The sequence below is a fragment of the Trichogramma pretiosum genome, unplaced genomic scaffold (genome assembly GCF_000599845.2).
Source record: "Trichogramma pretiosum strain Unisexual culture from Peru unplaced genomic scaffold, Tpre_2.0 scaffold35, whole genome shotgun sequence".
Classification (NCBI taxonomy): domain Eukaryota; kingdom Metazoa; phylum Arthropoda; class Insecta; order Hymenoptera; family Trichogrammatidae; genus Trichogramma; species Trichogramma pretiosum.
The window spans coordinates 1,034,729-1,059,737 of NW_019640943.1; the positions used below are offsets into that span (position 1 = coordinate 1,034,729).

At 40.9% G+C, this 25,009-nt stretch overlaps 2 protein-coding genes across 2 annotated transcripts; one reads left to right on the forward strand and one right to left on the reverse strand.

The window, feature by feature from the left end:
* The first annotated feature begins 37 nt into the window (after positions 1–37).
* LOC106653430 (lysophospholipid acyltransferase 5) lies at positions 38–7,047 on the forward strand. Its single transcript, XM_014372869.2, has 4 exons — positions 38–467; positions 2,268–2,375; positions 4,278–5,227; positions 5,303–7,047. Exons 1-4 carry the CDS (start codon positions 368–370, stop codon positions 5,603–5,605), a joined length of 1,461 nt encoding a protein of 486 aa, XP_014228355.1. The 5' UTR covers positions 38–367; the 3' UTR covers positions 5,606–7,047.
* A 2,615-nt stretch (positions 7,048–9,662) lies between these two features.
* On the reverse strand, positions 9,663–19,258 carry LOC106653345 (repetitive proline-rich cell wall protein). Its single transcript, XM_014372745.1, has 3 exons — positions 19,235–19,258; positions 10,089–10,526; positions 9,663–9,767 (listed from the first exon to the last, which is right to left on the reverse strand). The coding sequence occupies exons 1-3, from the start codon at positions 19,256–19,258 to the stop codon at positions 9,663–9,665; spliced, it is 567 nt and encodes a 188-aa protein (XP_014228231.1).
* Positions 19,259–25,009: the final 5,751 nt, after the last annotated feature.

Sequence of the window (25,009 nt, forward strand, 5' to 3'; positions counted from 1 at the left end):
CGAGCAGTCGTCTGCTCGCGCCGACTGTTGCTGTCATATAGCGCTTGGATTCTCCGTCTCGTTTCTTCTCGCATATAGAGCAATTCGCACACACACACACACGTTATATATACACACACTGAAAAAAAATATCGTGCGATACCGTCATCGCGGCCGCACTTCTGCGCCTCGGCCTGTGTGCAGCGAGCGCGTATTATTACGGCCGTCGTCGTCTTTGGTTCGGCCGCGTGCGTGTGTGCTTGTGGTGGCTCGGTGCGCGTTCAATTTCTTTATTTTTTTTTTCGAGTTCTAATCTCTCTCTATATCGACACCGTGTTGTGTTCCAATATAATACAGTGTTTGTAAAGCAGTGCTGTGTGTCCGCGCGATGTCGGCCTCAACTGGTGGCGGTGGCTTTCTCGACGGCATCGCCGGGGCCATAGGCACACCGACCGCTGCCCTACGGCTTCTGCTCTCCATTCTCGTCGGTAAGAGGGCGATGCAATTTTTTCACTCTACTGATTTATGGATATGAAATATACGAGCGATATTTCATTACACCCAGTATACCTGCATCAAAGTGCCTACATTTGTGTATGTGTGTGTGTGCAGTTATTATCGGAGCAGTACCATAACCTCGCGCGAGTCGTACATATACACTTCAACTTTTGAAACGTATCGTAGCATATTCATAAGTGTACGCTTGTGTATATATGTGCTCTCTATCGCAATTCGCGCGATTAGAAAGTAATGAGGTTTTTTTTTATTTCACGGTGTATAGGTTGGCTGTGCTTCGTGAAAGTCCGGCGATAAGTAGGCCTGTTTCGCGGCCCGTCAAGATCAGCGCTTACGATTGTGTTTATTACATTCTAACACTTCCTTAGGGTCGAATATATTTTCGAGTCACTCTTATACGCATTTTTTTTACATTTCGTTCCTTATCATCTCTCTCTCTCTCTCTTTCTCTGATTATCGCTCGAAACGAGCGAGTATTTCACGTATATCCCTGCATTCTAATCGGGCCTATACGTGTATTTTATATTCAAGGTTAATGCGTTGTAGCAGTATATATAGCAGAAGCGACACACAGTAATAATTACTCACTCTGACTTCGATCAACGAAAAAAAAGCCAAAAAAAAAACTGATCAGTCACGTTGACGCTGCTGTTAATTTGCAAATCGGCCCGCATCAATACCTCTGTATATATGATAAATTCGTCAAACAACCACGTTCTAAATTGCAAATAAAGGGAAAATAACGTTGACTAAAATAAATACATAGTACATAATCGCCGGCTTACGCTGCGCTGTACTGCGGCACATGACCCGCCGTTATCACTTTACACACTCGCATGTGCACGACGATATTAAATATATGTGTCAAGCAGAAGTCCATCTATCTGTCTCTCTAATCGTTTTTAAGCAAATTTGCCGATCGCCGAGCGCACCGGGCTTACGTAATGAGATAAATTAAGACAGGCCATAAGACGCGACACTTTTTTTTTATATGTGCATCGATTTATATATCTACTTCGTGGTTTTTTTTCTCGAGGCTGCAAAGTGTCATTCTCAGAGAGAATAATAAAATTGATTGTTTGAACGTGTCCATGGACTGCAGTAATTTTTTTATCGAAATTTAACATACACCATCGCAAAGTGCTCTTTTTAACGAGTAATTTAAAAAAAAGAGGACCTCTCTACGATTTTTTTAACGCCCTGTAGATCGTTTTGAAGGTACCATTTAAAGTACGTAAAATCCCCCGTTTAGCTGAAATCAACACGAATTTCTGGGCATTTTGCGTACACAAATCGTGTATATTTTTTTTTTCACGTTGTATATTGCTCACCTCGCCGATGAGGCAGCTATATAATACACACATAAAGACAGGTAGCTGCTACTACCGGCGTCGTATTATAGTACCGAGAGAGATAAATAATTCATCGGCGAAACGAAGAGACTGCGGCTCGCGCTAAAAAATTTAACGCGTAACGGCTTATAAAACCGACCTAGAAAATGCACAATTACGTGCCCGATATATGACGTCTTGACTTTTCAATTTGTCAACCTTTACTCACGCTTGTCTCTCTCTCTCTCTCTCTATCGAAGACGATGTAATATTAAATATAGAGCGTACCCAGCGACTATAATACCAATTTAGAGTTAGTTAGTTTTCTTTCCTTTTTTTGTTGTTGTACCGTAATTTATGAAATACAGTAATGTGTATAATATTCGCGCGTCTAAGTGGCTGTAATGTATGCTAATATACGTTTTTTCTTCTTGTTCGCAGGTTTCCCATTGGCGACGTTTTACAGAAAGCGCCTTTATGGACGGAGCCCGATCACGCAGCATTGCTTCTTCGTCGTTAGCGGATTTCTCATAGGTTTTTGGAATTATGGTGAGTTGAAAAATTTTTAAATTTTCTATTTTGTACAATAATCGATCGATTATAAGTTAGTGCGAAAACGTCGATTCCGTATCGAAAATTATTTCAATGGAATTTTTCAACGTAATCCTATATAAAATTCGATGATGAACACGGATCTGTAGCTTGCTAGATGATTAAACAATTTTCTATAAACAAATGGTCAACATTAATGTTTATTGACTCCGCAACCCTAAATTAAAGTTAAGTAGATAATTCTAAAAAAAAAAGGTTTTTTGATATTTTTCTCTAAAATTGATATATTTTGAGTTATTTGAAAAATAAGAAATTTTTAGTTTTTCCAGTAATGTAGACGATTTTGCTGTGACACTTGAAAAATTTCCAGTGCGTATCGATGTAAATAATCCTCAGGAATCGGCTGATGCCATCGATTGTCTTATATCTTTGTTTAATAAGTATACCTAATAATATTCATAATTTACCTCGATGTGCTCTGAGATCGATTGTGTTCGTGTAAGCTACGTCAGGTCCTATTTTTGACCGCAGGGTCTATTTTTTTTATTATAAAGATTTTTTCGAACTTATATCTAAGTGTTATGTTCACTTGTTACATTACGGGCCTGCTGTGATCCTGCGAAAGTTACTTCGAAATCTAAGTATAGAATTGTACAATCTTGCTTTAAAGAACAACCCTATTTTGCCGTTCTCATAGTGACGTCGGGGGTTGCGAAAAAATGAAAGATATTTTTGGATTTCTGAGAATAGGAACTACGGTTCTATCGTGATGCTGACCGATGGCGCTAAAAAGTTTCTCAAAAAAAAAAGTTATTTCTCATGAGTATGCCACGAAAAAAACTTTATATGAATTCTCTACTTTTATGTTCATCGATGTATAGCCCCAGCTGAGCTTTTCGAAATTCGATAAGCTGAGGTCCAACTTTGAATTATGTTTAATAACGGGATCCGTACTCCAGTCTAAAATTAAATTTTTCAAAACAAGTTTTTGAAATGTCTACTGAATATTTCTCTAAAAAGTTCATTTTTATTTTCTTGAATTTTTCATGCAGTTTTTTGGAGAAATACTCAATAAAAGTTTCGAAAAACTGGTTTGAAAATTTGAATTTTCGGCTGGGGTACGGATCCCCTTGATGTAGTACGACGTTCTTTACGAGGAGTAACACATTTCAAATGTGTAACGAAGACTAGCACACAATAATAGTTTTATGATAAAAACTAGCACATTCCAATTTTTTCTATCTGAAACTAGCACGTTTCGACGACTTCGAATGTAAACTAGCACGTTTCAGTGATTGAGAACTAAAGCTATCACGTTTCAGCAGTTACTAAAGAAAATAAGCCCGTTTATTTATTTCGCGTTTACCCTTTTTTTACATGTATTTTTTACGCGTATTTAATATCTCTGTAGATCGTATACAGAGTAACAGCTAGAAGTATCACATGTCCATTTTTGTGACAAAAAAAACAAATACAATCTTTATTTTTTATTAACTGTGTGTGTTGTGCGTGAGTGTACAAATCGATATTGGACATGTCAATTCCTGAAGACTTAAAAAAGTTAATAAAAATTTTAATTGGGAGGACGCAGATAAAAGGATCGTATACATGATGAATCATACATAAAACATGCTACTTTTTGTTGCAATATTTGAAACGTGCAAGTCTTTAATACGAATCATGAAATGTGCTAGTCTTCGTTTGGAACAATTGAAACGTGCTAGTTTTCGTTATAGATTTTCCAAACGTGTTAGACTTCGCTACAAATTTGAAATGTGATACTCTTCGTAAAACCCACCATCCATACACTTATAGATGTTTATAATTATAATATCGTCTGCCTCTCCACCTTATTAAATGTATATTCTCAATCATGAATTCTTTTCTCTTCTTCCTCAGGCATGGACATGTCGCACTCGGTCTACGCGCTCTGCCTCACCTTCCTCACCTTCAAGGTGTTCGGCTCGACTTGGACCTCGGTCCTCGTCACCTTCGCCTATAACATGATCCACCTGCTCTACGGCTACTACACGACGTCGACGGACGACTACGACATCAAGTGGACGATGCCGCACTGCGTGCTCACCCTCAGGCTGATCGGTCTGGCCTACGACCTGCTGGACGGCAGCCAGCCCGACGCCAAGCTCTCCGTGACGCAGCGCAAGACGGCGCTGCGCCGTCAGCCCAGCCTCCTCGAGATGGCCGCCTACGTCTACTTTCCCGGCTCGTTCCTCATCGGTCCGCAGTTCAGCATGAGGCGCTACCTCGACCACGTCGACGGCACACTGGTCGAGACGGGCCTGGACGCCGAGGGCCGTAAACTGCCACCCGACTCGGTGGTGCCCGGCCTCAAGCGAGCCGCCGTCGGTTTCGTCTACATCGCCCTCTACCTGTTCGGCACTCAGTACGCGTCCGATCAGTATCTGCTCGATCCGGACTTCGAGCAGCTGTCGTTCGTGCGTCGCTGCTTCCTGCTCGGCTTGTGGGGCAGGTGCAATCTCTACAAGTACATCAGCTGCTGGCTCATTACCGAGGGCGTCTGCATCGCCTTCGGCCTGGCCTACAACGGACGCGACGAGAAGACGGGCCGCGACAAATGGGACGGCTTGGCCAACGTCGATCTGTTGACCTTCGAGAACGCCACCGAGTTCAATCACTACATACTGTCGTTCAACATCAACACGAATCATTGGTGCGCCGAGTACATGTACAAGAGGCTCAAGTTCCTCGGCTCGAAGCTCTACAGCCAGCTGGTGACCCTCACCTTCCTCGCGATCTGGCACGGCACTCACAGCGGCTACTATCTATGCTTTTTCCAGGAATTCATCATCATGTATTTTGAAAAAGACGTAAGTTCATTAAAAAAATTGTATCTTGATTATTTAATACATCATTAATAAATTAATCGCGTGAATTTCTTTCAGATGAAACCTGTCCTGCTGAAGAACGAAAAGCTGATGAATTTCGCCACCGGCTCGATGCTCGGACGAATCGTCACCTGGATCCTGCTGAAAATCTACACCTTCGTGTTCATGGGCTACAGTCTGATACCCTTCGTGCTGCTCTCGTACTCGCGCTACATGAAGGTCTACACCAGCTTCTACTTCATGGGTCACGTCATTTTCCTGTCTTATCCGCTGCTGGCGCCGTTCATCAAGCCCTTGGTGCGCGGCGGCAAGAGGCGATCCGCGGAAGACAGCCAGCAGCAGCGTCCGCATACCGATTAAGGCGCGAGAGAGATCATCGAGAGAGCGCGCGGGGCAAGAAGCAAATTAATCCGCTGGTACAAATTAGTTTTTAAATAAAACGCGGAACAAAGAAGAAGCAGCAGCTACACAAAAAGAATTTTTTTATAAATAGATAAACTCGAATTGTATCGCGCGTCGATGGTGTTATTTTTATTCGATTTGAAATCTAATTTTTCAAAGTGTTCCTAGCGATTGTTTCAATTTTTTTTAAATAGTGCAAAAACAAAGCCCAAGCGTGAATATCGAATATTTTTCTACCGAACACGTGGAATTTTTTATATCTTAAAAAGTATGCGCCGAGAGAAAAATTAAGACTGCATTTAAAATGTATAATTTCACGAGCTGAATCAAAAATGTTTGTACAACCTTTTATTCGAAGTTCACTCGTTTGCTTCAAAATGATTGGATGTATCGGTGAGGGCGACACCAAACTTGGTACCACCTTTTAATTGAAGTAATTAAAGGCGTAATTAAATTATAGAAGATTATCTCTTAGTGTGACGCAGCCATTTTTAGATTTGGCTCATGAATGTGTACATTTCATTCTGCGTGGCGTGGTGTTAACTTTTCTCTCCGTGTATATTTTTTATATACAATCAAATTGACTAATCAAACAGAACAATAATGATTTTAAAAAAAGAAAACCTTGGATTGATTGTTGCGTTAAAGAATGAAAGTACCTATTATTATGTAGATAAACCAGAACCTAAGAATTCCCTTGTTACGTGCGATTATTAATATCGATATTGAAATCAAATAGAGTTCAACCAATATATAGATATATTTTTCGAATCGACTTATAATTATTGTTATGTATATTCGAACTAATCAATTTGAACGAAGAAAAAATGAGTGGTATATTGATTATCGCACCCCCCTCGTACTTTTTAAGTGTTTGTATGACTCTGTAAGACTATTTTTCATCAAAGCATAATTGTATAATTATATATTCTGTATAAATGTAAAAAAACCTGCATAATCGAAAAAACTTGCGTATGCTTATAATAATACTACATGTGTAACGTAAAGGAAAATCCAATTACATAATGTGCGAGCGACACGACGAGATGTTTACAAATATTATATATATTATGATCGAATTTACAATAGACAATATATGTTCTCCTCGATAACGAGACAATTTTTTTAAAAATGAATTAGTCAAGAGTTACGCTTTAAAAATTGAGACTCATTGTGATTTGTGATGAGATTTTTTTTTAAAACTAAGAAAACGATTTTTCAAAAAAAAAATGAAATAAAAGACTCGACGTTTTCATATCAAGCCAAATATCATATATTGTAAAAAAAAATCACGAATGGATCATGAAAAAAAAAAACAAATATTATACAACGGTAAAAACGATTATTTTAACTCGTGTATTTTACATTAGAAAATAAAATTTACATGTTTCCTAAACAGGCCCGTGTTGTCTCGAGTCCGTAAATTACTCTCCACTCAATTTATATATATTCAGCGTACAAATTATTCCGCGCCACGCGCGGATCTTCGCGGCAAAGTCATCGCGGATCTGCAGCTCGCGTCGCGTAATAAAAGTGTCGCGAAAATTATACACACACATGTACGCGCGTGCGAGAAACGCCAGGCTGCTGCAAAATTGATGGGCTTTCGCCGCCGCTACCTACCACACACGCGAATATGTACGTCTGAGCCTGCATAAATCAGCGGCGTCGGCAGAGAGACGTTTTCCGATGACGAGCCGCGATACACTTGCCATGCCAGCAGCAGCAGCAGCGATGCGGATAAGGAAGAACCGATCGCTTTTGTGTCTTGTGTAGTAGCAGCGCAGAGGATAGATAGCGCATTACGCCGGGGTATAAATCAGTCTGCTTTCACTTGCGCTGGTGCACACACACAGACACATACACACATATCAAGTGCATACGTGTGTGTGTGTGTGTATGTGTACATGTGCGCGCACACCTGACAATTAAAGTAGTGTGCATCACACTCCTCGGAAACGTGTTATTTTCGAACTTCCTTCGAAATTCCGATTGTTCCTCTTCTGCCGCCGTGTTGTTCTCGTTACGTGTCGCCCGCTGGTAATAGACGCGAGCGCGAGAGAGCTGTGCTCAGTGCCTCTCTCTTTCGCGCTCGACAACGAGCGAACAACACAAAAAAAAAGTTGAAGAAAAAAAAAACGACAACAAAACCGAAATATATATAACGCACAACAATGCGATATGATGGGAACAAAGATCGGTTCGATCGATATTATATGCGCGTGCACGTTATATTTCAGCAAAATGCGCGCCAAGATTTCGCGCGTACGGAGTGACAAAGATGGGAAAAAAAAACTAACAACGGCGGCGGTGGCGGTGGCAACCGTTTTGTTCTCGCTCTAATGTACTACCAGACTCGAAAAACTATTGTCTAATAATGAGGCAGGCTATTATATCCACATTATGTCACTCGCGTTTCTCATATTGTTATATTGCAGAATCTGTGCGCCTCGCTTATTTTTTTCTATTTTTTTTTTTCGAATAACCACCATGAAAATGAGAGACATATATTCCAAGCGAGTCGTCGTCGTAGAGGTTTCGACAATTGGGCGTGAGTTGGCTATTGCTCAAACACACACACACAACGCAATGACACGCCTCCCCCGCACTCACACACATAAACGCATGGAGAATTGAAATAATACTTGATGCGGTTGGTTTTTTTTTCTTTGAGGATAATAATATTGCATGTATATTTTATCAAAAGATTCATTACACGTTTACATATCCAATTGCACAGCATTGTTAAATGGCTATTATACAGCTAGACGAGTATTTATAAAATATTTACGTACATACATTGTATAAAAAAGAGGTATACGATTACACAAACAAATGAAAATTAAAAAAAAAATTAATCCGTCGGCGTATCAATTCCATTTGTAAAGTATATTCGACGATTATTATCCGCAAAATTCGTTTTGTTTTGTATAAAAAAATATCTCGATCGCGCGCCTCGCGCTCCTCTCTCTCCTCGGAGAGAGACAAGTCGTCGATCCTGCCATGGTATAAAAAAAGGAATTATAAAGAAGAAGTAATTCACAAAAGTTGGAAAAAATTGTATATACACAAAGATTGAGTGATTACGCTGGCTGCTTTTACACGATACACATCGGACGAGATAATAATAGCAGTAGTAGTGAACGAGAGAGAGAGAGAGTGAGAAAAAAGTAGAAATCGACCCGAGTTGAAAAATAATAAAAGGGAAACAAATATATGTTATTATTTATATTTAATAACGTTACAAACGAGCGGAGAGCGAGAGAGAATAGAGATTCGAGGTTGTATATAATAATACATGAAATATTATGTACGGCAGCTTTTAACGCGATAGAGAATCGGTATTATAACTTATCGCGATTACCGGGTGCAAGAAAAGAAAAGAAAGAAAGAAAAAAGAACAGAATAGCATCGAGATTTTACGCTCGGCAGATCGGTACATTATGCACATACACACACACATATGGAGCCAACTGGAGTTTTCACTTTGGCCTTTAAGTTTTTTTTTAAATTTTCACGAGTTCATACATACGGAAGAGGCTTTAAAGAATCGAAGTGCTTTATCGCGCATCGCGTATATAAAATCGTGTATATAAAACAAAAGTGTGTTTTTTTATGAATAATGCAGATGCAGAAATTCGTTTCAAGTGCTATTCACGTTTTTACAGACTTTTAAGTTTGTGTGAGAGAGAGAAAGAAATTCTCTCTCTCTCACACACACACATAATCTTACTGAGCCTCGCAAAGACATGTATCATATTGTAAACGCATCGTTAATGCACGCGTAGATGTGTATGTATAGCCCACACACACACATATTAGAATATATTATAATTAAGGCGACAAATGTACTGCACCACACGAAGCACTTATGAGATCGTTACGTGCATTATTTTTTCATTTTTTCGTTGTTGTTGATATTATTGATGATCGACGTTCGCCCATGACATTTTACTTTAAATGCAGCACACTCGAGAGTCTTTTTGTTGTTGTTCTTGCTGTTATTGTTGCTTGCTTATTTCTTCTTGTAGGGTCCGTCGTTGGCGCTGGGTGGTCCGTAATTGTCGATCGGTGTTCCGGGATTGGCGTTCGGTGGTCCGTACGCGCCGGACTGCTCCTTCTGCCAAAGAGAGAGAAAAATATTTTTCGTTGAGCTTATTTTTCACTAAATCAGTTAAATTAGCGAGATTGGCATCACTGACGAAACATTAACTCGGGGAAATCCCCCATTGCCTCGAATTATTTGAAACTTCACTTTTTGATTCTACGCACGATGTTTTAGAAGGTAGCAGTTGTTTTCGTTCGAAACTCGGTTTTATGTCGTGAGAAATTAAGGAAGGAAAACTCAGGGGAATCCCCGTTGACTCGAATTTTTCTGCAACTTCACTTTTCGATCGTATGCACGATGTCTTGCAAGGTATCGGCTTTTTCGGACACTCACCTGAGTCTTGTAGCGAATGAAGTAGACCTCGGGCTTGCTGGGCTGCGTGGGTGCCTGGGTCGGCAGCTGGATCTCTGGCGCCTCCTCGGGCTTCTTAACCAACACGTAGATCAGGGTCTTCTCCTCGTCGGGCTGCGGCAGCGCCGGGATCGCCGGGGCCGTGGGCGTGGGCGGCGTTGGCGCCTTGATGAACACGATCTTGTAGTGCTTCTGCGGTGGCGGTGCCGGGGCTACGTACTTCGGTGCCTTGTACTCGGGCGCCTCTGGGGGCGGCACGTGCACGTACACGTGCTTGTGGATGACGGGCTGCTGGGCCGGCTGGCCGTAGACCGGGGCTGGATAGCCGCCACCCTGGGAGTCGGACGACGAGGGGAAGTACGACGAGGCGATCGGCGGCTCGGGCCGAGCCAGCGCCACCGTGGCTATCGTTGCCAATACCTGCAGGTGGTACGTGAAGTACATGATATACACGATGAGAGAGTTGACAGAGTGAAAATATTCTATATGCACGCTCGAAGCACTGTTGCTGTGTATTAGGCAAAAATCTGTGAAAACTTTTGCCGCTAGGGGGCAGATGCGGCGTGAGTCGTCATGCGCAGAAACGCGTTTTTCGTGAGGCCCGAAAGAGCTCGTATTTTAAAATGTCCAAAAAAAAGGAATCAAAAGAAATTGGATATGGTGACTTAACTCTTCCTGAAATTAAAAAACGTTCTCATATCCTCCTATAAAATCATAATATAAATAAAAATTTTTATTTTTATAATTTATCCCAGTGCATTGAAAGTTATACAAAAGAAATATGATGAAGTATTTATCTCATAAACTAAATTTAATATTATACATAAAATAAACAGTACCTGATATACTTTCTGTGTACATATCTGTCGGAGCAAAGTGTTTTTGACATAACCCATCATTTGGCTTTACTTTCAGATTTGGCCTTCGAATAGCATTTAGCCACTTCTTTCTCAGATCTTCATTTTTCGGAAATTTAAATTTCTTTAGCCCTTGACAACTTTCGACCTTACACCGCATGACGTTACTTTTAATTTAGAAAATATTTATAATATTATTGAAACTCTCAGTATAGACAGCCAGCAGTAGTATATGCAGCAGAAAGCAGAATAACTATGCGTGTATCGAAATGATTACTGCGCATGACGACTCACGCCACATCTGCCGCCTGGCGGCCAAAGTTTTCACAGATTTTTGCCTAATACGTATGTATACCTACAATATGCTACATGGCAAATGAAATGGAAAGTCGTGCGAATTATTATTACTATATAGATATATATCCCCGGCGGTGCGGGGTTTAATGAGCCTCGCTATACGCTGCTGCAGCAGCGATCCGAACGAGCAGCAACGTTGCGAAAGTTGCGCGCGTGATATTTCTCGAAACTTCCGCTCGTCCGACTTGTGTACTGCACTATAATACGTTAGCGCGCGGGCAAGGAAGCGCAGCACGAGCCTTGCGAACATAATCGCGGCGCACAGAGCTCCACAGAGAGACAGCACAGACAAAAAAGAGACGGAGAAAAAAGAAAGAAAGAAAGAAAGAAGCGCAATATCGCAAGTGCGCGCGCGCGCCCGTGTAATATCGCGTAAATACGCGCGCGCGAGACGAGATTTCGTCGTGTTTGTATAATGATATACCCGCCGTATAGTAGTCGAGCGAAAGCCGCATCGCCACCGCGAGCGCAGCGGCGGGATGATTTCGACGAAAGATCCACTTAAATGCGAGCGAGCGCGGGTCAAGGCGAGACACACACACACAAAGAAGATGAAAGAGAAGGTGCACGCGAGCATCAAGCTTTTTGCTCTCGTTACGCAATGGTGTACCAAAAAAAAAAAAAAAAGAAAAGAAAAAAAAATTAAATAAGAATGAATCGAGGTAAAAATTGGCCTCTCAAGCGCGCGCGCGAAGAAAACAGCTCAGTCAGCTCTACATATACACATGCAGTAAGAGAGAGAAAAGCGCGAGAAAATGATTGATGAGCGCGGGAAACTTTCGCGCGCGCTCGCATTACGTGTCAAGCGCGCGGGCAACGGACAGCAGCAGCAACACAGAAAGGCACAAAAATTGTACCGACTCATTATGTATAGCATTTTGTTGCACTACGCGTATTACGCGAGAAGAAGGCATTTCGAACAGCGGCGCCCAATTTGGACGCGCGCGTGCGAGATACGAGACGTTGATACGAGAATGCGTATAATATATATAACGCACGTACGTACGTTTGTACATACAAAGACTCGACCGATGTTTCGTAATAAAAAAAAATATATATAATATAATATAATATAATATAAAAAAAAACACTTCCGAGTTCCGAGGCCTCTCTTTACGCTTTGCACTTATACACGGTGCAGTCGACATAATGAGTCGTGAATTTACAAGAAAAAAATTAAAAACTACACGCCACTGTACGGGTGAAAGAGCCGTATACACGCGCTGAATGTACCGTATAGATCGTGTGGCCAATCAGCACCGAATTTGCGTTTGAAATTATTTCCGGTGCGTATTATTATACCACGTAGTACATTAATACACACTAATGCTCGTTGTGCAACTTAAGTTTTGTGTATGTATATAAATTGTACATACGTATATAGCATTTACGCATCACGTGCACCAGTGTACTCGGTCGTCACGCACTGCATCTTTTTTTTCCATCAATTTACAAAATGCACGTTTTCTCGTTGTACATAATCGCGAGGCAAATTATCCAATATTTTTTTCTCTTTCTTTTTCTATTTTGGAAAGAAGCTAATACCGTATATACGCGATTTCGTGCCTCTCACGCGTGTATCAATTTTCTCCGTGGTTAAATCGTACGTACACGTATTTACTTATTCGTTTGTACGTTTGAAATTGTGCGGTAAATTATGTATGCACGCGCGGACTCACGCGTGTGTGTTTTGTGAATAGTGTACGCAATGTACGCAACGCCAAGAATTATATGCAGTCAAATTAAAGTAAATAGATCGTGTGCGCGAGGCTGTACACATGGACAAAAAAAAAAGATTTCGGTCACGAATCGTGAGTGCACAAGTACACGGACGCGGTATTTGGAAACGCTATTATAGACGTGCATTCGCAATCGGTATTATAATAATCGCCTGCACATTATGTCAAGAGATAGAAAAAAAGCCACAAATTTACAAATACAATGCAAAGTTGCAAAAAAAAAGAAAAAAAAATTAAACGACGGGACTCGCGATGCAGAGCGTTCGTATGGGCGAGCTTGCGCAAGCTCGCGACGCGTCAAGAAAGTTCTGTTTCCTACTTACGAAAAGTGTAGTCTTCATTTTATTCGGCTGGTTTTTTTTTCAATCTTCACTTCAGTCTATCTAAACCTTCTTCTCTGGTGCACACTAGTGGCAAAAATTATACGAACAACCAACTACAGTTTTCAATTCTGTTTTTTTAACACTTGTGTTTTTTTTTCTGCAGGACTCGCTACACGTGTACTTCTTACAATGCACTCGGATGAAGAACCGCGAGAAAAGTGCTTGACTGTAGCTTCACTCGGGGCCTCTTATATACCTCTCTCACGCTCGCGGCCCGATCGTCAAGGGGGCACACACACACACACACACACACAAACACTCACATCGAGGGAGAGAGAGAGAGGAAGGAGAGCCCGCTGCAGCTCATCCTGCAAGAGGTTCTCGGCGCGCGTTTTTTAGGGCTACCGATCAAGACCGAGCGAGGTGTAGAAGTAAGTAGTAGTAGTAGTAGGGGCCCCCCTATAATACGCACAGCAAAAAGGAGAGTGAGCGTGTACAGACACACATATATATAAAATATAATGCACGTGTGCGCGGCGAGCGATCGCCCAGGCGAAAGTATTATAACTATATATTCGCGGAAAAAAGAAAACGCATCGATGTGTACTTGTATGTAAGCGTATGTGTGAGAACGAGAGTGAGAGGGTCAGACGTATTTATCGGCGTTGCGCGATCGCACACACACACGTATTGCCCGAATGAAAATTGAAAAGCAATAAAAAAAAAAACAAAATGCCGAAGAAGTAGAAACATGTACAGGCGCGCAAGCGACAAGCGCGCGAAAATAGCGAAGACGATCGCTCGTTGCTTAGATTATCTATAAAGAGAGAGAGAAAGACAGAGCGAGAGAAAAGCTAAAGCGAGTCGGATAGTCCCGAGCGTTTCGCGTGTCGCAAGGCTGCGCATTTGGGCAGTGATTCTCGTCGTCGTCGCGCGACCGCGACGAGTTTGAAAAAGCTTCCCGCCGCGCGCGCAGTTCTACGAAGACAAGGGTAAAACTCACTCGCTTGCCTCTTCGTAATTCATGCACCGCTATATCGCCGTTGCATTATTATTTTTCAGATACACTGCACGATCCAACGGTTGCAAGCTTCGGGTACAGGGACCGTGCCGATCGCAGAGTGGTAATATTTTTCATTTATTTTTATTATGCTGCATACCGCGAGTATATATAATAAACGCGCGCGGATTTACGCAATGGCAGATAACGAGCGATTCATCAAAGTCATCGTTGCGCGGCGTCGGGATACATTTTCGCACTTCGCGCGCGCGCGCGAAAGCTGTCGTCCACTGCGCCGCGACGTCGGGGATCGCACGACGTAAGACTCTCAGCAGCAGTTTTTCGAACGGTGCTCGGGAGTAAGAAAATTTGTCGAAAATTTTTTCCACGATCGTACGTTATGATTTTTTTTTCTGGCGGCGGCTCGATTGCGAGAATCGCCGCGTATACCAATTTGATGATTTCCTAAAATTTGATTTTTGTTGTACCACGTAATTGTGTGAGAACGTGCGAAAGTTGACTTAGTTATGGAAAAGATGTTTACGTAGAAGTTAGACAGATCTTCGATTCTGATAGTCCAAAACCGTTGCTTGGACTTGTATAATTTTTCTCACGTTATCACTTGCGGATTTACGGATAAAGCTACTCGCCATCTAACGATGGAGTCTTGAAGTGATATTGTCGTACTTTAAAGTGGTTATTAAAACTAGTCTAATTTATATGAAACAATAAAATTTTGATGTTCAAATTTTTTGAAATACCTTGCACTATTTGCAACATAATTGTAAGAGTAAAATCACCAAAAACAAGCCAATTAATGTTAATTAAAGATTGTATTATTGAAATCAAAAGAAGAATATTTTTTTCTTTATGGTGATCACTCGGCTTTTTTATTCTTCTATTGCAAAACGCGCTAATAAATAATAATACCGCCAGCGAGCATTAAAATATAAATCTCAGGCTGCTTTGTCAACAGAATTACATTATTTTTCATTTCCTAATCGAGAATTGAATTAAAAATTACTTCTAAACTTGTACAATTTCACCTAAATCTAACACTATTTTCATCCGTTTGCTTGCACAAACAAAATATCTCCTTGACGCTCTTTTATCATGAGAGAGAGAGAGAGAGAGAGAGAGAGAGAGGAAGATGCACTATGTTAATTGACTCAGATATGCTGACCGCTTGAATCTGTTATCTGTTACATGCGTATAAAACGTATACATTAACAAAGTACCGAGGCTTACTAATAAATATTGCTAACCGTTCACTAACTTATACGATTATTTTAACTTTGCTACTTGCAGATTGACAGATAAAGATATACTAGCCATCTAGCGGGGGAGACTTAAAGTAGTAATGTCGTAGTGGTTGAGAACATACATCGTCATTTTCAAATAATTTGAAATGTGCTTAATATCTGTCATATAATTTTAAAAGAAAAATCACCAAAAACAAGTCAATTGATGGCAATTAATGGTAATTAATTTCTACCTGTGCAGGATTAAAACTAAATTAGGTCATTCAGGGCCAAACTAAAACCATGAATTTTCGATTGAAGAGGAACGATAGTCCATTTTGAAAATTTGAATTAAATTTAGAAATATCACTGACATAAAAATACGATGAAACAATGTTGAATCCTCGATCACGTACACAAATTGCGAGTAGATAGTCTCGATACTTTTTTGCGTGCCGCGCGAAAATTGCATAAAGGCACATTTGCCATCGATCGGCCATATGCTCTCTAATGCATCGAGCCACACGATGTATAAGAGCGTGCGAATACATTCTCCGTTTTCTATGTGTGCGTGTACAAACGAGCGGGCCCAACAGTCATAATCATTAATGTCCATTTGGACCTCGCGCCAGCGATTAAAAGAAGATTAGCGTGCGAACATTTTAACTCTTATCGATTTTCGACTCTTATCCCAGAGTCGAGCTGCTTTCAATTTGCACACTCTCGTTTCACAATATATAGATGCGCGCGCGTGCGTTTGTCAGACCGGCTTTTCGAGAAAAATACGAAAAAAAAATTATTATTACATATTCACGTACGTAATTTACTGAGTTACTTGGCACTTTCGCGACGATCTTCGTCGCTCGAAATGGATCATCCTCGTTACATTATTATATACGTACGTACGTAACGAGCGCGAAATTTTCCAATTCGAAAATCGATACGAGGACCTAATTTTTCTCGCATGTGCGCGCGATACGCGATATGTATACGTTGCGCAAGACAACGTCGCATGCCAATTCCCAGACGAGTAAACCACCGGTTCTTCTTTTTTTCTCTCTCTCTCTCTCTCTTTCTCTCGTTGTTGTCGTCATCGTCGTCCTCTCTCCGAGAAAACTCGCGATGCGTTTGGCTTCGGCACACGGCTGCATACCGGCGAATGTAATAAATATTTTTGGAATTATTTTGCTTTTTGATACTTCGGTACTTTGTGAAAAAAGCTAAGGTTCGGGGATCCCAACGGAATGCAACAAAAATTAAAAAAAAAGAGCCTAGAAATTGATGTTTTATGAACTTTGAGATTAAAATAAAAATTTTCACTGAATATAGTTGTTGAAAAACTTTTTTTATTTAAAAATGTGTATCAAAATAAAAATAAATAAATAAAAATTGAATTGAGAAATGAAAATCTTAAAATTGTCAGCCCTCTAGGTCTATCCCTCCTGGATCTACGGGAGTTCAAAAAACATGATTTTTCTCTACTTTTTTTTTGTTTTTTGACCAAACTTTATCAAAAAGTCGTATTTTCATGCGTCGATAAACATATTTCAATTTTGGTCCAATCGAATTTTAATGGGGTTTTATGTTATATTATAAATATGATGTTTGCCAACAAATTTGAATGCCGCATTAAATGAGACAAAAAAATCATATTTCAACAATTTTTTCATGTTCACCCGCGGAAATCTGAATAAAATTTGAAAAATAAAATTCCAATTTAGAGCCCCTGTTTATTCATTTTTCAATGCACTTTCCAAAAGTACATACTTTGTTTCAGTTTCATTTGTTTGACCATCACAGTTGACGTGACATAACCCATATATATTTTTTAATTTTCATTCCACTATTATTCATAAAGAAGTTTCAAATCTCGCAGCTGTGTACTCGTAGTATTCTGCAACCGAGGTTTGTCACTCTAGTAATAAATAAATAAATATATACGGACGCGCGCGCGTGTATACCCGGGCCATCGGAGAGCAAAGAAATGGCCCCGACGACGTAGCGAGCATAATAAAACGCCGTACTTTTTCTCGGGCGATAGTTCGACGATACATGTATATATGCGCGCGTATCGTGTTACACGGGATATTACGGTATGCAAGGATTTGCCGCGACTATACTATTCGACGCGTTGAATTGAGCTTTCCGATCACGCGTCGACGTGTAGTACTGCCAAGACATCTATAGTTTTTGTGTTGCTATGTACACAGTACCGATTGTCATTTCAGTCGAAGAAATTAGATTTTTTTCCATTGCGTTCGTGGCAATTAAAAAAAAATGATGTCTTTTACAACATTAAAAATCGAAAATATTTCAAACGCTATTTTTTTAGTTTTAAGAAAATGATACTGAGCTGTTTTGAAGAAGTGAGCTTCGTGTACGAAAGCTCGACGAACGATTAAAAGTTATGCAAAATGATGGTCATCTACTATCCAAGTACTAACCACACTCAACTTTGTTCATTTTCGGTGATCGGACGAGAACCATGACATTTTCAATTTTTTATTTTAAAATAAATTTTCATTTATCGTCAAAACTTTCTACGAAAATTCCTGGTGCATAAACATTTATACAATATTAGTACAGCAACTTATGTTTGTAACACAGAATGGCTTAAACATTAGATCTCGCTGTGATTATATGTTAGGCTACGTATTACATACATTTCATACTTATATTCATGTGTACATGTAGATTGATTATAAGCTCCTTAGAAAAATATCATAAAAAACTATGCTTTGGCTTCAATTTAGGAGAACCGGAGCTTTCAAAGTGATATGGACGTAGACATCAGATCGTTCAGAGAATAAATGATATAAGTTAACATTTCATTACCCGATTTAGAAGCGATTTTTTACCATTTCGAAGTTTTTTTTACAATTTAGAGGAAATTTTATAATACTTCTGAATAAGTGATAATTAAAAGAGTAAATTTTATAAGATCTGCTGTAATGATTCATACCAACCCATTGAATTCGATAATATTTACAAACCATAATATGGAAATCTGAGCAAATAGATGTAAACAAAGTAACACAAAGTCTGTACATGACCATTAATTTATTTGTTTTCAGTAATTTTCCAGTTACAATTATGTTTCCAAAAAATTTAGACTAGTTTTTAACTGCTTCAAATACGACAATATTACTTTAAGCCTCTACCACCAGATGGCGAGTATACCTCTATCCGTAAATCTGCAAGTGGCAAAATGAAAATAATAGTATAAGTCAAAGCACAAAGATTCATAATATGCCGTTTTCCTGTTGTACCACCGCATGTAAAGTTTTTGGGAAAATCATACATTTATCAATCTATAACAAACTCCAAATAAAACCTGTGAAATAATAATCCTATCGTAATGCCAATACTCCTCCTGCATCTATACAAAAAAAGTGTTTACCAACATTTTACCTTACGCTCGCATACTTTGGGGTCGCGCGATGTCTCAAGCTCGCACATATACCTATAACACATACATATATACAGCCAGCGCGTCGTGCGCTCGTGGCTCATACAGTTTGTTGTCGTTGTGTGCATACGCGGGGACCTGCGCGCAATTGCAAAATTCGTCGCAGTTATTAATCACGCTCGTGGAACATGAAAAAAAAAACAACAACAACAACAATATTCCGCATCTGCCTCGCGTATGTACATATCGTAGGCGAACGAAGCAGCGGCAGCAGCACACATGCACCTGTGCTTGCGTCAGTTCGCATGCTATACGTATACGTGCGTGCGTATATACCCGCGAGGATATGCATATTATACTATTAACGGCATCGAAAGTCCTTGTGGTGCTACTGCTGCTGCTGTCTACGCTCGCGCGAAAAAGAAATAAACGTTGGGTTATATAAGCGGCCGTCGCGTTTCGACTCGTCTCTATCGGATTTATAAAATGCTGACCATTTAAAATGTTCCGAATGACAATATTAATAATGATTGGCTTGGTTTTTGGCAATTTTTCTGTTACAATTACTTCAAGCGTTCACTACTAGATGGCGAGGTACCTTTATCCGCAAATCTGCAAGTGGTAAAGTGAAAATTATCATATAAGTCAAAGTGAGGTTTGACATTTTTTGTGCAATTGATTCTTTTTATTTTGAATGGGAGCGATGGGCTCAGTTTATTTAAGTAAAAAAAAAATGTATTACAATACATTTGTGGGTTTTTGCTACATATGTTATGTAAGTCAGAAGGTGGAGAAAGAAGTGTATGATATATAAAACAAGAAGAATGAAAGGCCCATCGACATCTCCTTCTGCCCCTGTTTGACCCCCGCGGGACCGCCGTTGGGCATTACTTTGCGGGGAGATAGTAATTGTCCAATTCCTGTAAAATCTCAGTGACGTTCTATTACGCAATTCCCTCCTTTACGTCTCCTTCATGTCTCTAATAACTCCGAAATGTTCGATTTGAAATCTAACAATCGAATCAACGCAAAAAAATAAGGAAAATACCTCATTGTACCGCGACGACGGATAATCTAGGCAAAGGTCGTCAGCCAGCCGGGCTCACCTCACCTTTCCCCACAGGCGCTCGCGCTGATATAAGCTAAGCGATTTTATACATGCAGCTGTGGATGCCACCGTGGCGCTTTCGCTTTTCTCCATTATATTTATATTTATTCATACGTCGTGCGTGCATGCATAGGTGTACATATCTCGAGCTAGCAGTTTTCACGCTGGGTACAAAATTTATCGAAAATCATTCGGATCGATCGCGTTTCACGAAGCTCGTGTGCATTTATGCAGGTAATTCACCTCTTAATGGCTGTACACGACGCGCAGCAGGAAAGAAACGAAGCGTCGACGCGATGCTGCTACTATGTATAGCGAATAAAAGCAGCTGCCGGGACGTGTTATATTATACCGGCGACATATAGAGTGCATAATTAAAAGCTCGTCAGCCGCGAGCAGTTTGCGCGTTTATTATAACATGGAAATTGACTGTATATCAGCGCGCGTGTGTGTGTAATTAGGGTGGAAAGTGACGAATCGACCTTGGCATCGAGCTAATTACTATTGGACGTGTTTTATGGAAAAAGAAAAAAAAGAGGAAGAAGCCATCATCGAAGCAGGACGACACTGACGAGCGACGATGTCATGTATACAGGGTGTCCCGGAGTCGATTCACAATATCGATACCGCTGGATAACCTGGAAAATTGATGCACTATTTGCTTTCTCGTTTATCAACAAAAACAAGAGAAACGATTTCCAGAGACCTTCGGTTTAGCTATACACTCCCTTGCTTCTAATTAACTCCGAGAGGCTTTCTGCGTTAAAATCAAAAGCTCGAAAAATATCTCAAAGCTTTTTCGTACCGAGACACCCTGTGTATACATCGATAATGATAATTGACGGCGAGCGCGTCGCTTTCGATCTCATCCTACACCGTCGCTTTCCTTCTCGTTACAACGACAAAACATTCACCCATACATAATACCGCGTGATCGGACTTGCAAGTCGCGTAAATATAAATATATACGCGCGCGCACTGATAAGTCGTTGAGCTTGCTCGACGCGTACTACAAAAAAAAATACAAAACTCGCTACGGTGTCGTAACTATATCGTCGCGTAAAAAACACGTATGGATCATCGGAAGAAAAAAGAAAACGGAAAAAAAAGAGAGAGGAGGAGGCTATCGAAGAAGTGCGTGCGTTTTCGTAACCGACTGCGCGTGGGCGCGCGCGCGCGAATTTCTCGCGCCATGTATATAAGAATCAATTCGCCGATATAACTTATCGAAAATACGTGCGCGCGAGGCAGAGTCGTCGCGTCGTTTCTTTTCTGTTCTTTCCTTTTCTTTATTTATTTTTTTTTTGGTATTTTTCCCATATTGCCAATTCGAGAGAAAGTAAATGTGTGCGCGTGCGGTATTCAAATATACACACACGCGCGCGCTGTAACGTAAGTACCGGTATGCCGGTGCATCTGCGCAGCCAAATTAAACGATATCTTGGCGCACGCGCGCGTTTTATTGACAAATCATCCCGCGCCACTTTCTTTTTCACTTGCTTACCGCTGCGTCCGAATTCAATATATATTTATATATAATGCGAGTGTGTGTGTGTGTGTGTGTGTAGTATACCGATAATTCTTGAGCGCCGTGCATTGAAAAATAATAATCGGTGCCCACATGTGCGCGCGGAGAGACATTTGAATCGTGCGAGGCGAAAGTTTTCCCGCGAACGGCCTTGCTTGGCGTTCGATTATTACATATTGTCGCGGCCCGTTCATCGTCTATCTACACGTGACTTTCTTGCCTATATACAGACGCGTATGTGTATATACCCTAATGCACTTCGCATCTCGTAATCATCCATCTTGCACATTATATACCGGAACATACCGTACATCATGCGGCACTTGAACAACATTTTTTTTTTCGTCGATGTATACGTACACGCGACGATATATAATTTGCACATTTTCGCTTCGCTAAAGAGAAAAGGAGAGATAATGCCTTTTTTCTTTTTTACCTTTTTTTTTTCTTGAGTAAAGATCCCGGCGCCAGGATGTATATAAATCCTCAAAGAAAGAGAAAGAAAGACAAAAAAAACGCCAAAGTCGTGCGCGGAAGTTAACGGATCGGGCCCACGCCGTCGTGTGATTGAGTCGCGTCGGCCCTCGGGGGAATCGACCTCTCTCGCTCGTTCGCTCGAGCGCATGACAACTCAATCTCAATCTCGCGCGAATCGCCTCTATATCACGATACAAAAGGCCAATTTTCCTGCACACTAGACGTCGTAGCGAGGCTTTTTTCATCGCCGAGCAATTATTATTATTATTATATACCGTGCCATCAATATGACGAACTATTAGAGCACGATTATTTATAGAGTTTAATCGATATTAGGCAGCGAAAGGAGATTGTCAGCGGTCTCGTTTAATATCGATGTAGAAATTTAATGCTTCGTATAAATACCGACAAAACGTCGTAAAATTCACCATTAATATTTCGTACAAGCTCCGGGTAGCGTGAACTATCGTTTTTTTTTTCAAAACCAAAGCCGAAACCAAAACAAACAAACGAAAAAGCGTGCCACCGTCCCACGCGCGAAAATCGGTTATTCATTTTCCTCGCGCACTAAAATGAAAAAAGTTGCGCAAGCTCACTCTCCGCGCCAGAGAGTCCCCGCCATCAGAATTCGTACGTACGTACGTATGCATAATTTTATAAAGCTATTACAAAAGACATTAACTAAGATACGTCGGTTGCGCGGCTACGCGCGCGCACTAAACACAGATTTTCCTTTCTCTCTCTCTCTCTCTGTCTATTTAGCTCTCCTTTTATAACTGCAATAAGTAGATCGGTAGAGAATATTTTACGGGCACGCAGAGCCACGACCACGCGCGTGTGTGTTTATCATTACGAAATGAGATGGGAAATCATCATCTCGATTCACCGCAGTAGCGGCAGCAGCATAACGTTGTTACCTATATTATATATTATATATATAGTTTAAAACCACGACGGCATCCTGTATGCGGCGCACGTGCGAAACGAAATCGATAAAAAAAACGAGCGACGCGTTTTAATTAACGGCCGCGCGCGGCTAAATACACATATAATACACATAATGTAATATCGATCGATCGGTTGCATCGAGGGTATTAACGTAATCGGAGCATACCGATCTATACCGATAGATAAAGATCGGCACACTTTAATTCGAAGATTTTCGTCGGAAAAACGGCCGATACACTTTTTTTTCGTCATCGCGTCTTCCTCTTCTTCTCAAGCGCCTATATACGTAAGAGTCCTTGATTTCAATTTTTTTTCTTTTTTTGCGAGCATGTGTGTGTGTGTACACATAATAAATATTTAACAATCGTGTTGGCTTGTGTGTGTGTGTACTGCACAGCGGAGAAGGACGAGAAGTAGCTCTGCCGCTGGTGCTCCTCTCCCGGGTGAAAGTCAACTATACTATAATTACGGCCCACCGCTTCTGCCGCTGCCTCTCTGTGCATATAGTAAGTCCCAGGGATCCTTGATGCATTCCAGGCAAACACTTACACACACACGCGGACAAATAGCTGAGTGGCGACGTTGGTGGTGGTGGTGGTGGTGGAGATATATATTTACACACATCACACACACACAAACACACGTTGGCATTATTATCATTGCCGAAAAATGTCGGCAACCGAAGATTCTCTCCTCTCGCTTCTTTTGTATACTTTCACTGCTCGAAACGAGAGTACGTTATCCTCCTTCTGCGGCTGCTCTTTTCCCTTTATTTTGTGTGTGTGTGTATGTATATTTTTTTTTATTCGGCGGCGGCGCCGCGTCGATCGAGAAGATGCAGCGGCGGCGGCCTTCGTAATCGTAAACTAGTCAGACTGGAAATTCGTATATGTCGGAGGGGCTTGTTTCGAGAAAGCTCGCGTGGCCCAATAATGCACCTTGTGTGTTGCGCTACGTAATAAGTGCCGCGCGCATCGATATGCGTGCATTAAATGCACATCTTCATCGCGCCGCATCGACTGTGGACTCTCTATCACGCAATGAGAAATTTGGAAATTTGCGTTTCTCGTTTGCATGCACTTTTTACTTTTTTTTTTGATACTCCAAAAAAAAGAGCGAGGACAAGAAAAGCCGGCATTATTATGTATACACTTTCGATCGACTGCCAGCGATGAAAAATAAATTCGCAACTATTCAAACGAGCGATGTAATAAAGAAAAATGCCTGTATATAAATACGACGACGTTTGGGTAAATTATCCTCGTCTATTATTACTCGCCTCGCGTATAAAGGTACATTACGAGCCGCGCGCAAAATTCGCAACATTGGCCTTTGCAAAATCGCGAATGCCGTTCGGATGTATGTACACGGCTCCGCGAGAAAGTGTAATTTCAGATAAAACTAATCGAGCCACTTGTTGTTGCTGCTGTGCTGTTGTGTGCAGTCACCCGTGTAGCATCATCGCGCGATACACACACACACACACACACGTTCACTCTTTGGGCCCACACGTCGCTATATACAAGTATGCATGTATGTATGTGCACAAAACTTTCACGGGCTTCCCCATATAACGTTATATCAGAAAGGTATATAAGATATATATTTTCTTCCTTATGTATGTATATTTGTGCCTCTTTGATTTCATGTAGCGGGATTAGTTTTCAGCAGCAGCACCAGTTTGGCACGTGCTCGTAAGCTGTGTGATTGTGAGTGTGTGTGTTTATGTGTGTGTGTGCCAGTGACATTGCAGCGGCGAGGCAGGCAGGAGCAGCCCGTGGCGGCGGTGGTCGATACTCGATTGCGAGGAGGAGCTTGAATGGAAAATTCAAACAATAGTCGAAAGTTCGCATAACGAATCATATGAAAATCGTTTCGCAACTGTTACCCTATGCGTCCGTATAACTGCAAAACTT